This window comes from Rhopilema esculentum, chromosome 12 (assembly GCF_057945365.1).
Source record: "Rhopilema esculentum isolate cy_ngs chromosome 12, ASM5794536v1, whole genome shotgun sequence".
NCBI lineage: Eukaryota > Metazoa > Cnidaria > Scyphozoa > Rhizostomeae > Rhizostomatidae > Rhopilema > Rhopilema esculentum.
This window is the reverse complement of record NC_142826.1, coordinates 10,953,529-10,968,974: the sequence shown is the minus strand read 5'-3', so window position 1 is coordinate 10,968,974 and position 15,446 is coordinate 10,953,529. Positions and strand designations below refer to the sequence as shown.

The following is a 15,446-nucleotide window of genomic DNA, read 5'->3' as shown; positions in this document are numbered from 1 at the left end:
CCTTTATCCCTTTATTCAAATAAAGTGCGATGATTAATTAACTATATTACGTTATGTGATGATCAAACTTGATTTATTGTTAAGTAGTATTCAAAATAATTGCTCTTCCCCTTACTTTCGTTCGAATAATGCCATATTCTTATTTCATTTTCATCACACTTTTTCCTCTATGGTTTTATGAAAATATAGTTCCACTTCCTTTACGTATAAGCTTTACGGACACAATGATAATACATTTTCTGATTATGCGGTCTGCTTTTTAGATGTTCTTCGTTATTAATGAAAAATTGAATTTTTTGAGCATAGAAGCCTGAATTATTATAGACCCAGGCTGCATTTGTCAGTTTGTGTGTACCTAGCCTCCAGCAGAAGTGAAGAAAAAGCCTGTAGCTTTGTGTATACCATACAAGACAGCAATAAAAGGTTAGTTTTTAAAATAGTGAATATACACTATTTAAGACTAACATGAAGCAATTTTAAGGACTGCATAAGACAGATTGTTTACTGCGAAACAAGCATGCGCCCTTGTTTTCGAGGAACCAAGTTTTGATCAAATTCTTGAATTTTCTAGTATTTTGTGCTGTCTTTATTGATTCTGGGAGTGAATTCCAGATTTTATGCCCTTGAAAACTTAATGATCTGATACCATTATTGGTAGTTCTGGCTTTTGGAATGTCAAGGGGGTTTTTGAGTCGAAGGCTATGACCGGTTATGACGGGTACAAAATAGTCTTTCATGAAAACAGGATAAAGTTTTTTAATTTTTTTATAAGCTTCGAGCGCTAAAATTCTAACTGATTCGACATGTGTGGTAGTTTCATTTGAGTTAGCAAGTAAATCTTTGTACGAAGATGAATAGTCCGAATAGGCTAGTCTCATCCTTTACCACATAGCATCCATATCAATGGACAATAATTGAAATGACATAGAATAAATGAATTCATAATAATCTTTTTTCTCTGTCGCCCATAAATCTTGTCAATCTTTCTAAAGAATTTAACTGTTTAGCTGCCTTTTTACAGATCTAATCGGTATGAGTATCAAACTTTAAATTTTCATCGATCTGAACACCAAGCAAAGTAACGTTCTTCTCTATTTTGATTGCAAATTCTGGGTCAATTTCAAACTCATTTATGCATTTATCTTTGCTGCCGATTGTGATAGCTTGAAATTAAGAGGGATTTACAATCATTTCAGATTTAAACCAATCAAGACATTTCATCATCAGTATTTGTTGCAGTGACAGATATCGTGTTGTGATCAGCAAAATTACATAAAAACCTTTCATTAAGGCTGTGAAAAATATCGTTTAGGAAAATATTGAAAAGTAGAGGTCCAAGTATTGATCCCTGTGGCACTACTTCTCCAAGTTTACCCCAGAAGCTGTTATGACCTTTCACTTTGACTCTTTGCTTTCTATTAGACAGGTAGTTTTGTATAAGTAAAAAAGAATTTCTATCAACACCATAAGCATGTAGTTTGCTAAAAGTAGGTTTCATGGTAGACAGTCAAAGGCTTTGACAAATCCATAAGGACAGCACTAATATATTTGTTCCTTTCCAGTTCTGTTTCCCAGTCTTCAATAAGTCTAAAAAAAGCGTGCTGGGAAGGGCGTGCTTCAATAAGTCTAAAAAGTGTTTTCCATATGCGCATAGGAATTTCGAAAATTTTGCTTCAAGGAGAAAGTTGAAAGTTCTATTGGTTTTTCAAGTACCTTAGATAGTGTCGTTAGTAGACTTATTGGTCTATAATTTTCCTTATTAAAAGAATCTTTTTTTAATAGATAGGTGAGACTATAGCCTTTTTTAAGAAGTTTTGAAAAGTTCCTTGAATAATGCATTTTTTCATGATGCTCAACAAGGGTTGTATTTATCATCTGTTTAGGAATTTTGCATTTATCATGTCGTGCCCGTGTGCCTTTTTGTGATTTAGCTTCACAATTATTTGTTTAAGGTATTCTTTGATAGAAGAACTCCAGAAAGATACCTGAATGAAGACTGAATTTGATCGCAAATTATTTGGCAAGCAAAAATATTCATGATTTGCGCAAAAATATTCATGATAATACAATTACGAACTTCTTTCGAAAATTTTTTTAGCGCTTTTGTAGAAAATCTATATAGCCAAATGACATCAGTTTTTCTTTTGATTGGACTCATTGACTTATGTTTTCCTTCTTGATATATATTTTCTAATTTGATTTTATAATGCTAAAGTATCTGAACTCTTATTAAAAGTATTTATTTTTCTGATAGATCTTCAATATTTCCTGTTTCGAATCCAATCTTGATACAAAAGTAGCAAGAAAACGCAGCAAATACTCCTCTCTTCTATCTGAATTATAACAAATCAACTTAAATCTGCTTTTTCTGTAAATCTTTCCATGGAACCCTCTTTAGCAATTTCTGCAACTCACTCATCAAAATGTGTAATTCTCTCACCCATCAATAAAGAACGGTATCTTATCTGAAAACTTTTCAACGTAGCTATTTGCACTCGGTGCACTCATGGGCGTAGCGGATGCCAAACGTCTAAGGTGGCTTAGAATGGGTCTTGCCCGACTTACACTATTGAATTACTAAGGTAGTGCTGCCTAAATGGTGTTAAAAACGCAATAATATTGCCTGATAAGTGGGGCTGCAGCCCTCCAAACCCCTATGTCTCCTACGCCTTCGTGTATTGAAGTTTTTTTGGCATAAAAATTAACCATGGGCAAACCCACAGTTTTGATTCAAAAAATTTTGATTCATTGTGTTTGCTTTTTACCCGTTTCCCTTTTCCACTTATTAAAGACAATTCGAATAGAAAATGGTTGCATCGTTGCATCTTAAATTATTTTGCTCATTTTTTTGTCATATGGTTGTAAGCAAGAGAAAAACGAAAATGGTTTGGCACAGCTTTGTCTCGATTGATTCAGCCTACCTGCTTTGTACGTTGAGAAAATTGTACCATGGCAAAAGAAGTCTTGCATGGTAATTATGCTTCAACCGTTTCAAGCTGCACTCTAAAGCAAAACTTTGATAATAAGAGAACATTCTACAGTCAATACCAATTTTTCCTTTTTGCCACAAATGATTTGTGCAACAAATGTACAGGTGCAAAAATTTTGGAAACATGGTCTATTGTTTTTGCCAAACTCATGCCTTAGCATGGCCAGGGACAGATCCAAACCAAATTTGAAGACAGCACCATTGATATTGGAGGCGCTGAAAAATGTTCAGAATTTGGTGACGGGGGTACCCTAAATACAACGTGTTAGAAAGTTTACTCTACATGATTCCAATTCTGTTTCTTACATAGGACAGAATATATGATACAAAACAAATAAAAGATCCTTTTAAAACCTTTAGATTTAGAGAGTTTCAGAGGACTGTGTCTAAATTCAATGGTAAGAAAATTCTCTTAGACAAATGTAGAATGCGGTAGAATGAACACGAAGTTATCAAAGAAGAATGTAATTCATATTAGATAAAGAAAGTAAAGAAATAAACACAGATTAGCTCACACTTGAGAGTCTCCTTCGACTCCTTCTTCTCCAATTTATTAAAAACAACAAACAAACATCCCGTAAAACGCAACAATAAAACAATACAACCTGAAAACGAGGTTTCACGCATTGTTCTGTTAATTCAAAAGTTCCAATACAACGATTCCAGACCCTAACCCCTCTATTCACGTTCTAGAAAAGTAAGGTCTCTAACTAAAGTTTCTTACCTAAATATCAAACTTTTTTCTTGTTTACATTAGTTTTTATCATGTAAAATAAAGGTCTTTGATTGATAACAGCAATCTGAATTACTGAACAAACTAGACTGTGTAAATATTAAAGGTTATTATATCGGTAAATTTAATGGCTGAACATCCATCTTCTATCTTGGCGAAACGCTCTAAAACTTCATCTATTGTGAGAAACATGTTCCCATAAATATGTAGAAGTACGAGGCTTTCTGTTTGCTAATCCATTATAATGACTCGAGCTACCAGATGTGGATTGGGATGCTCTTTCCTTACGGGGAGATCGAACTTTAAGGGCCCAAAATTTAGAAGGGTATCATTATGGAAAACGGTAAGGTAAAGACAGCAACCTTGGCCGGCGGCAAAAATTATTGCAACTATGAAGTTCAAGGGACAACTGGAAGAAGAGTCTGAAATATTCACACCATTCACTTAGAACCAAGGATTCTAGGCACAGAGGGCAAACATCTTATTATGATTATGCTTCATAGTTTTATCTGGTTTGATTTTGACAGAAAGGTGGACATTTTTTAACGTAAGAAATTGAACACGGAATAACCGTGAAACATAAGCATCAAGATAGGTTAAGAAGCTTTGCAATGTGCCAAAGTCATTCTCGTTTAGGTGTGCTAAAAAATTTAGAATAGCCTAGATACCGAAGCTAAGAGGGCAACATCTCTGATAAAATTCAAAACTTTCCTCTAAAACTTTTTTCAGGGTTAAGTAGTGTAATAATTTTGGATCTATCGCAACTATTCATTTAAACTTATGTTTTTTGAGTTTTTCTATTATTTTGGATGCATGACCCCTTTTAAATCAGCATTGCTGAATAGGCTACAATGCTTGAATAATTGAAAATGAAATGGAAAGTTGGGGCACTTGTTTGCAAAATCAAATCTCAAAATTTTTTTCAGTATGAAAATCGAATCGTTAATTTTCCATTTATGTCACCTTTGTGAAGTCAAGCAAGTCTGCCCATACTATCCTCCGTTTCTATAGCTCAACCGTATCCACTCCCAGCCTAACCCTCTAGATCCTCGTCCAATTTTTGTAAATACATTGGGAAAGCCGTGGCTTTTTTACGTGGCAATGGTTGGCTAATCAAACACAACAATCGTCATATGTAGCTTTTTCTGGCTGACCCCATTCTATAACCTAAGACGAGAGGAAATTGTAAAACATTCTGTAAAGGTACAGACGAAGGTCCCCTGCAAGCAAAGCGAGCAGAAATATTTGCGACCACGCTCTTTAGATTAGCTTAAAATATATTTCAGAATATTTCTTACAGTCTTTTGAAACGTTTTAATTTTGTTTTATCTATCGACCTCCTGAGGTACTAATTTCATTGCAGATTTGCATTTTTCTCAGACACCAACTTTCTGAGCACTGGGGGGCGGCTCCCCCTCGCCCCCTCGCCACGGCACTGTGCATGACGGTTTTGCTCAACCTGCTGTAGATTTGACGAATACTCGATCAACTCAAGGAAGGTGTAACCCACCAGCCCGAAAAAATGGATGGGGGCATTAACCCCTTTACCACCTCCTTGCTCCGCCACTGAGGGCATTTAATAGAGAGAGGCGTTGCTTTTTAAAAAACTAGACAATCAAACAAAGAGCAGGTCATTCTAATAAACAGGATAGGGTAAGTCCAAAGGAAACTAAATATCATATTCTCACCAGGGACCGCGCGCCAGTTTAAAAGTGGTGTGTCCGAAAAAATTTTTGAGGCCACGCCCCCTAGAACGCATGAAAAGGCCCCTTTTAGAAAATACTTGCTTATTGCTACTCAATTTTTATAAACAGTCTGATTCAGAGAACATATCAATAACCATAATGCGGATAAAATGAAATTTTATCAGATTTGATTTGTAGATGGATGTTGTAGAATTTGATTTACTAGGGGTTTTACTTTTATCCGAATTGTCTTTTACCATTTGGGTGTCATTTATCATGCTTTCATTCTGGTAGTTGGTCCTTATGTGCTCTTTTCGATGCATTTGGGATATAGAGCAGCAGGAGTTCTGTATTTTGGGTCTCTACACTGAGTTGTCGGTCCCTTGGCTCTGATGAGGGTATTTAAGCGTTTGGGTGGGGCTTATCGTGATTGTTGGTAGACTTTTCAACGCTCTTCTCTTTTCCCATACCACCCCTCCCTTTTTGGTATCTTGCAAAGTGTGTTTACTTTTTTCAAGTCTTTTAAAATATTTTGTTCTTTTTGGAATTAGAGCTTACCTAAATCACAGTATTCTTCAAAAGGTTCTGTTGTTTTTTAGTTTAGGATGGGTCCGGCTTTTTATTCTGTCATATTTTGTCTTTTCCTCTCATACCTTAGGAATCTAAGGTAGGACTGGTGAATCGGCTCCCTGGTGGGGAAAAGTGATCTTTTCTTGTCCATTCCCTGCCCAGAACTTTAAACTGCTTGCACTTGAGTTAATCAAGCTATATCTAAGGTTTAGGGTTATATTTGGGTTAGGTGGAGCAACTTGTGCCGATGCACCAGTGGCCCGGCCTTTGATGATTCTTCTGAAACTCCTGAAAAGAACAACAAAGGTGCGAGTCAGGCTAAAACGCAAGTCAAATCATGCCAGCTTGATCTTTCAAAGTCTTATCCAACTGATCGTGGTCATTTCTGTGAAGATGTTTATGATGCTAATCTTAAAAAATTGATTTTACAGCATGCCTTTTTCGAGCACATAAAGAAAGATGGATCTTTCTCTGCAAATTTTACTGCTAATTATTATAATAAACACTTCAGGGAATAATCAAACATGTTGGCAAATGAAGGTTGTCTCGCTCACTTTGTTGGCAAATGAGGCCTGACTACCTCCCTAGAGCTAAACAGATAGCACTCGCACTGCTCCCTATCAAATTAAGAACAAATTAAGAACAATCCAGCCTCAGAATTTCGAAAATATTGAGAACAGTCAGCCTGAACTCAAATTTCCTGGTTCTTATAAAAAAGAGTGTATTGCAAAAAAGTGGGGGGGGAAGGGGGGAGCTATAACACCTGCTAGCCCAATGGCTGCGCGGTGCCTGATTCTCACTCTCCAGGAGAGGCTTCACTTTTCCGTCAAATCTAGAAGAAGCTGAAAGTACAATATTAAATTGCTATGTATGTAGCATAACAAGAAAATAACTCATAAATACCATGTATTGAAAGTTGTAGGGGAACGTGAAAAGCAAGAGGTGTAGGCCTTTGCTATTTTACGGTTCTCCACCAAATAAATCGATTACAATGATTCAGGAGAAGGTAGCCTGTTCTTCAGACCTCTGACACGAGGAAAGAGACCCTTTTCCTTCAGGTTGGGGATCTAGATGAAGAGAGCATTTTGGCATGAAAAATGGGCCCGAGAAAGATTATTTACAATACCCCATTTTGTTCCCTTATTGTTTATTTTGTGCAATTTAGTTGTATGTGCCAAGGGTGAAGTTTTGTTTCCCTCAGCTCTCTCTGCCCACTTGTTCCGGTATCACTGCATAAAATAGGACTAAATCTTTGTAAGGAATATGAAGTATCACCCTTGGCGCGTTCATGAACTCTTCAGTATCGACATGACCCTTCGTATTTGACGTTTTAAACATTGACGATAAACTATGAATGAAATTTCAGCGTTTAGAAGGATAGGGTCATAAAATCTTTTCTTGCTGGCACATACCCGTCATTTTCTCCATAGTCATTTTGAATGACTATGTTTTCTCCAAAGCGTGCCCCTCCCGGGTTTAAAGCTATTCGCTTATATGAGAAATACGTTATTTTAGGGGCATCTTTGATAAAATGAAAAGAATTAAAAAATATGTTTGGTTTGCTTTGAAATATAAGTTAACGTCACGTGAAAAGATGCCAAATACTACAACTAGATACTAAAACAATGAACATGGGAAGAGAAAACAGACATTAGCAAGACAAATACGACTTTGAGGAAAAAAGATCTAATTGCTTGAATACCCTAGCCAGCACGCTGTGACGATGAGGTGGAACATGGAATTTGGACTTTCCGACGGAAATTGTTCATGAGTGACCTTTGATATGAGATGGCTCGCTTTTATAAATAACCAGCACGATTGTAGTTGTAGTTGCTACACATGATGACAGCAGTGTTGTTGTGCGAGTAAGAATTCAGTGGAGTAAGGAAGGAATGGAAAGTAACTGAAGATGAATTTAGATCGAGAAAATTCACAGAAATTTCAGAAAAAGTTCTATCGAAGAACTGCTTTGTTTACTTGGCTTTGGTGTGCCGCAATTTTGAACGCTGTGGATCTGAAGGTGGGACGGGAAAAAATCGTCAGACAGTTGTTGACTCAAGGTAAGAAGTAGGCCATATGTTTGAAAGACCAACGAGACTTATGGATACGCTTTCTTATTATATTGCATTTTATTAATTCCATGTTTGTCACACTGCACTTAAAATTTGCTTACAACTCATTGTTGTCACTTTAGCGAGCTTTTTGTTACTTTCGCAATATTTGTTTATTATTTTCACCATCGCATGGCGCACGCTTGTTACGAAAATACTTTCATGCCCTTTAATTTTGTCAATCCAAGTTGCTTAAGCGTATAAAGAAGAAGGCAGACAGGCAGAAAACAGATTGTTTTATTTTTCATTCGTTTACATTTTCAGTAAAGGGCAAGGTTTTGCATAGGGTCGAAAGTTTGAAACTCGCCTCCATATGAGTTCGTTTCTATGCTGTTTTCTCCTAGTCATTTTAAATCTGGTTAAAATTAAATAGGCCCAGCCAAGGAAAATAATCTTTCAAGATGTTTATTTTTTGATAAATATCATTGGTTCCATTTACATCCAGAACTTATGTATTTGAAATCGGGGGCTTAAAAACTCAATGTATGTTACCACTTTTATTTGAAATTGTGGCAAAATGACACGGGCTTTTAGAAAGTTAATAGAAAGATATTGAAAATGACTTGTACAGTAAAGCACATCTACATTAGTGTGCTTGGTTTTTGGATATGCTCCATTATCTATTAATGTACAGTGAAGTTTGAATTTGATCTAAATGATGAGATGCCAGCTGGTTGTGCAATTGCATTCATTGTTTTAACATTTCTGTGACCAGAGTCAATTGAGAGTTAATTGCACTGACAACCACGAATTAGCATGACAACTGACAGGTACTAGGCTTTGTGAGTAATGCAGTGACATTTGTGTAGGTATGTAGTATTTTTCATTACAATACCCGTTGCTCTATGTGCTCTACCTCATCATTTGAACCTTTCTTATTCATCTATGAGAATTCATTATTTGTTTATGTTGAAAAGCTGCCCAACAAAAGCATTAGTTTAACTTTCACAGAAATTATTTTTATTTTATATTGAACCTTCATAATAATAAAAGGGAACAGAAATTTGTTCAACTTGTAGAGGCTGTGGTTTGTCAAGATTTAAACCTGAAAATAGATTTTCACTTGATATCAAGTTGCAAAGATTATATTTTATATTCTGATCAAAGTAGATCAAAGTAGGAGCATAGGAGTAGTTTCATTATTTTGTTGTCAGTATTGAGCCCAAGTTCCATTGCAGTTGAAGTTGGGACGGTGTGTAGATTTTGTGACTGTTAAAGACACCATTGGATGGATAATTCAATAATCTCTCTGATACTGAAATGTCCTGTGATACAAGGAGTTATTTATTAAAGTAACTGGAAATAAAACTCAGTAAAAATCAGACATATAGACCCAAGATCTGAATTTTGATCTGACACAGATTTTTGCTGTAGACATTGCATTTGCTATTAACTTGTCACAGAAATATTCCATTTAATCACTTTTTAAGTTGGTGTTTTAAATTTTTTCTAGATGGATTAGATCTACCACAAATTCCACACAGGCCCTTTGCACCACATGTTCAAGTTATTGGTGAATCAGAAATCCAAGTTTCATGGTTGCCTGTCCTTGTATCTAACAAGCAAGCCATACAATATGAGCTTTACAGTGGTGATGATTTAGAATATGTTGGGTATGATTTAGCTTATGTTGCAAAGCGTCTCAAGCCTGCGACAGAATATAAATTTAAAGTCAGAGCCTGTGGTTTGTTTGGCTGCTCTGAATTCTCTCTAACGCGGTCTTGCAAGACACCTTTTAAGGGTAAGCTTTTTAAGATTTTCCTTGAATATTGTATAAGAAAGCCACTATTAATTTCTTTTTCAAAGTTTGACATGAGGTTCCAAGATTAGACTCACATTGGTGTGTCCATACAATTCATTGGAACAAAGAGAAGAGTGTCCAGTCATTATGAGACACTAAATAGCTCAATAAATTTGCTAGTTTATCAGATATATCTCAAAGTACTTTCCACTATATTTTCTACCTCTCTTTGCAGTGTAGGATACTTTCAGTTTGTAAGAATCAGGCCTTGCTCTAAGTAAAATGAAGGTGCTCCATAAAAAGAGCCCCTTAGAAACTCTAGGCGCTCTATTTCGCACCTCTAAGTAAATTTCCTTGAGAGCATCCTTCGAGAGCTTTAAGAGATCGAGAGCTTCATATTAAAAGCTTCGGAAGAATGTTAAATATGAAATTCAACGGTGATACCAGAAAGCACCATAATATGAAATAACAAAACATGCAACAAACACTATGTTAATATAAATATAGAAATGTAATAAAACAAAGTCGCAAAATTGTTCAGATTTTTCTAGATATGTAAGTTGCCATCATTCGATGAGCTTTTATCAGTGTCAGTATCACTACTGTTATGTTCAGCTTCACATATTGCTTCATCAATACGCATGGCTTTAAATCGAACATTTAACTTTGTTTCCTTTTTTCATGTTATCCATTCTATAAGAAAGCTAGAACATCTACTACTCGCAAAAGCAAATTAAAAATGAAAAACAATGCGATAATTTGGACGGAAACGTGATCGCTGATTTGCACAGGCGCTTTTAAGTTATTAAAAAAAACTGAAAATAATATATACCTCAATAGAAGATTAACGCTTGCTCGAAAATCAAATAAATCTGCCGGAGAATACGCTTGATGGCCTGTGTCCTCGATGGTTATTAGAGGGTTGTTAGAGAAAAAATGATATTGAAAACCCAACGTTGAATTTGCTGAATTTTTTCTCAAGGGGTAATCTTACGCAAATCATAATATTGCGGTCTGTTGGGAAGATTGTTTATGCTTGATCAAGTTGATTCAACAAATTCCAAAAATTTATTTTGCTCCGCGTTAATATTGTTTTTACGTTTTGAGGCGCTCTATAAATCGCTCTCTAATGCTTTTTTTGGGTGCGCTCTAGGCGCTCGCGCTCGATCAAGCGCCTTTCCGGGCAAGGCCTGAAGAATAGTTACTGTCCTTCTGTACTTTATCTGCATGCATGTAGCAATAAAATTAGTTAAACACAGAAGGTGAACCCAGCATTACAGCTTTAAGCTCCCAGAAAAAACTTTGTGTGCCTAAAAAGCTATCTCTTATTGAATTTGCATGAATAACACTAGAACATAGAGGAAAATGTCTGGAGTTGTTGTTGTGGCAAACTGAAATTTTAATAAAATTCACAAAGATTTCACAGCTAAATTCAAGTTTCCAATTCCAAACCATAATGGCCCTAAAGAAGTGTAAAAGGACCAGGTGGGAACTTGCCTGGTAACATTATACAGCTCTTTGCCCTTCTGGTTGCCAAAATGCATTTCATCTCTGTAAGAGATTTGAGAATCATGCATCTTGTATGCATACATTTTTACAATCATGCTGCTGTAGTGAAAGTTTGTATATGCTGATGTGTATTTCAGTAGGAATATTTCTCTCAGACACAAGTTAGTATAATGAGTTAGGAGCAAAGATTTGCACCCCACCCTCAATAGTAAAAAAGATGGTGTTTGAGAAAGACTAAAATCAGCAATAAGTTAACACAAAACCAATGGCATAGCTTGTTTGAAAAAGGATTGTTTCTAGGATTCAAAATGTTGCTATGAAAGAGCTTCCCCTCTGAAAGCCCCCTTGACCCCACCAGCTAAGCCTGCTCCACTTGTCATCCCTTCCCCTTGCCACATCTGCCAAGCTGCTGTTCTTAGGAAGATAATGGAGAACCCTGTTTGCAACCTTCACATAGGGTAAGTATACCCTGTATCAAAGACCCTATACTGCCAAGCTTTTCAGCTTTTCTTTGCTATTATTTCAACATTGACAGAGTTGGGTTAAATGTTATGCATCATTATGGCGATCAAACCTATCTATTCAAATGTGTATGAATAACATCTTATTTTATATTTCTTAGCTGTCAGCAAAAGAAGTAACTTAGAGAAAAAACCTTTCTTTGGCAAGAGAAGAGTGTTTTTGCTGGTGCTTCCACCCCTCGCTATTGTAACATTGCTGACAACATTGGTCATCTTCACAGTATATTTCTGGAGGTAAGGAAAATCTAGATTTGTTTGTCACAACTGACAACAAAGCCTCAACCTTTAGGAAATATCAGTATCTGCAGACATAAAGCCTTAAGTTGTCAAGTCTGGGTTGCATGTAAATTTTCGTCTGTAGAATGTACTGACTTAACATTTGTTATTAGACCCTGTTACCAAATGACACTATTATGATATTTGATGAGAAGTTTTAAAGAGGATTTGCCCAGTCTTGACTTATTGATATTCACCAATCACTCGAATACAACAGTACAATTATTTTCTCATTTGAAATTTGCTACCTCTATAATCGTTGTGTCAATTTTGTTACTTGATATGAATCAATCTCAAACAGTTAATATCCAAATATGAAATTGAGAATGATAAATTCGCATGTAAACAAAATCTTTAATTTGCATATTCATGTTAAAAAATAATAGGAAAACTCCGCAAAACGTATATTATGACAAACAAACATTATTTCGGCTAGCAACCTGTAACAGCGTGTCTGCGAAACAATGCTAGGGCTCTTAACCAAATGATTCTCTTTATCAAAACAGATATTGTTTCAAATTTCTTGTTTTTCTTTAAAGGTTCTTACGGTACTACCTTTGGCAGTATTCCGCAGTGTCCTTTGATGCCACCTTACCAAACAAGACTCTATTGCACTTCATCTATAACTTGGAGGTGGGCGATACGCAACAAGATTCATCCTCTGCGAAGGATACCTGCTTGGATATGCCGTTGGATCATTCTGCAGGCATTGAAAAGCAGCATGGCCAGGCTAAATCAAAGAGTAATTTGTTCAAAGATCAAGCCAAGCTGAAGGTATGCTAGTTTAACAACGTGCTGGTTTTGGATGCTTGTCTATGTGCAATTATTGTGAATAATTGGATTGCCATGTAGAATGACCTTTTTTGTGACAATGTCCTTCGTTTGTGAGCTTTCGTAATCACCGAGCTCACATTTCGCATGATATGACTTTAAAGGCATCTATATCAAAATGCTGGTTAAATAAGTTGCCCTTTTCTATTTTGGTTTGTTTTGTTCTCTTGTTAAAAGCTTTCATCCAGTTTATTCTCAAAATATTGCAACTTTCCTTGCCAGCAGTTGTGTTTAAAGAAAGTCACTAGGCGAGTCTCTCGCTGAAAGTCTCAATGAAGCCGCATTTTCTAGGTCCAGATCTACATTGCTCTTCCATCTAAAGTTTCTGCTCTATTTCAGAGACCACCAGAAATTATCTCCAAGATAAAGGAACCACGATCGGATTCTTGGGATATGTCACGAGCAAGGGCTTCAAGTCTGGGGAATGACCTTCCCAAGACCCCGAGAAAAGACAGATTACGCTCAGTCTCGGAGGGTGAAATCATGAAAACAGAAGCAGACCAGCCCTTGGAATTATCATTTGAGCAGCCTCCTAAAATAACTGGCCCAAGCGAAGAGTCCTTCATTGTTATCGATAACAGCAACGTTTTTATAGGCGCCCGTGAAGCAGCATGTGCCCGCAGTCCTAAACTTCGACCCAGGCACGTCAAAGTCCGTTTACAAGCATTAGCACATGTACTCGAGAACGGACGGAAAGTATCACGACGATTTGCCTGTGGATCTTCCCCCCCGGCCAACGAACACGTCTGGGATGTGTATAGGTATGCTCTATACAATGACGTTTTGTACGGTCGCTCGTTGTTATAACAAGAATTATTGATTTATTGATTGGGTGAACCTCACACTATGAAATCCTCCGTTTCTTTGTATATGGTATTGAATTTTTCTCATCTTTAGCGTGTTTCGCAATTCTACTTTTTCAAATGTTAAAGGTATATTTACACACTCCATATCTCCTTTATTGGGGAAACAGCCTTGTGACCATGTTCTGACCCCATTTCAAGTCCATGCACTGACCCATGTCTTATTTCATTAACTTATTTACTTTCCTCTTAAATTACTTCAGACGCTTAGGCTATACGGTCGACCTCGAAGATCGAAGAGGGAAAGACGAGCAAAGAGTTGACGAACAGCTGCACCTGTACATTTACAAGGTACTTTTCACATTTTGCAATTCTTTTCTTGAAGTATTTTGTGAGGATATACTGCATCATTAAAGGGGAAAGCAAAGTTTTAGCAATATTCTTGCGATGACCAATTGACCTTAGGCAACGTCTCAACTTGCTAGAGCTGAAGTGATAAAGGCTCATATTCACTCCGCCAATCAAAGTGTGCGAGAGATCACCTGTGCAACTTGAGTCTGGACAAACCTTTTTCGCAAAGCACCAGTAAAATTACCTTAGCTTCGCGTCTATTGATCCACTGAATTCCATTACGACCTAGAACTTGTGATAATCTCTTTGGCTAGATCTCTTTGATCAGTTACCGTCATATTTTTGCAGAAAATTGAAATATTTATTCGCTAATCAGCATCAGTTCCAATTACTAGTCCCCCAGATACCGGCTTAGTTGCCAATATTTCATGTTTGTGTGACTTTTATTTTTGATGTATCAGATCTTATATTGCAGGCAGCATTCTGGTAGCTAATGCTGTATTGAAACCAAACATTACTATTACTGTACAATGTCTTACCGTCGTGGTGACGGAATCAGGAGTCTCGGGATAGAGATTTATTTATGCATAAATTTTCATTTTTCCAGGGGATCTTCTTCAATTCAAATCTAATACTTTTGAAAGCCTTTTGACGTTTGAAATTTCTTCCAGGCAATAATTGAAATGCCGCCCCACACGCTGGTCCTAGCATCGGGAGATGGCAGCAAGGGAAAGAGCAGCGGAGGCACAAGCTTCCCAGAGTGCGCTTCTGCTGCAATTGAACACGGCTGGAACGTAGAGGTGCATTCTTGGAAACATAGTTTGAGTGCTGAATGGCTGAAACTTGCCGCTAAGCATAAAAGCAACTTTAAAATCAAGTACTTGGATGAGTAAGTATGAACAATTTGTGCTTAGACGAGTTCAGTCGATTAAGTTATACTAAGCCTTCCCAATTCGGTCTGTTCTACTCTGTTTCGATCCATCCTTCAATATTTTCACGTGTTTTGTCTTTGTAGGAACATAGACAAGATAACTTCGATCGACTTGCGTGGAAGAAACCGCGATCGCATTGAAGAAAGTGGAAGAGATCGGAAACACGAAAGTAGATTCAGAGCTTGAGTTGCAAATTTATAGAAATTTTATGCTATGAAAATTAAGTTATCAAATTTATCTAAAAAGGGTAACATGAACGTTCAATAAAACCATTTTATGTTGAAAGATGTCATCTTAAAACTTCGCGTGTTACCATACTTTAAAAGAATGACAAAATTTCAGAAAGTATTTCTTAAGCTTCTTTCATAATTATTTAATTCAACTGATGATTTTC

General features: G+C 36.6%; 1 protein-coding gene across 1 annotated transcript; it reads left to right on the top strand.

The window, feature by feature from the left end:
* Positions 1-7,794: 7,794 nt before the first annotated feature.
* On the top strand, positions 7,795-15,257 carry LOC135681312 (uncharacterized). The gene is made up of 8 exons (XM_065195709.2): positions 7,795-8,037; positions 9,542-9,829; positions 11,961-12,093; positions 12,675-12,909; positions 13,306-13,727; positions 14,033-14,120; positions 14,792-15,009; positions 15,136-15,257. Exons 1-8 carry the CDS (start codon positions 7,887-7,889, stop codon positions 15,236-15,238), a joined length of 1,638 nt encoding a protein of 545 aa, XP_065051781.2. The 5' UTR covers positions 7,795-7,886; the 3' UTR covers positions 15,239-15,257.
* The last annotated feature ends 189 nt before the right edge of the window (positions 15,258-15,446 follow it).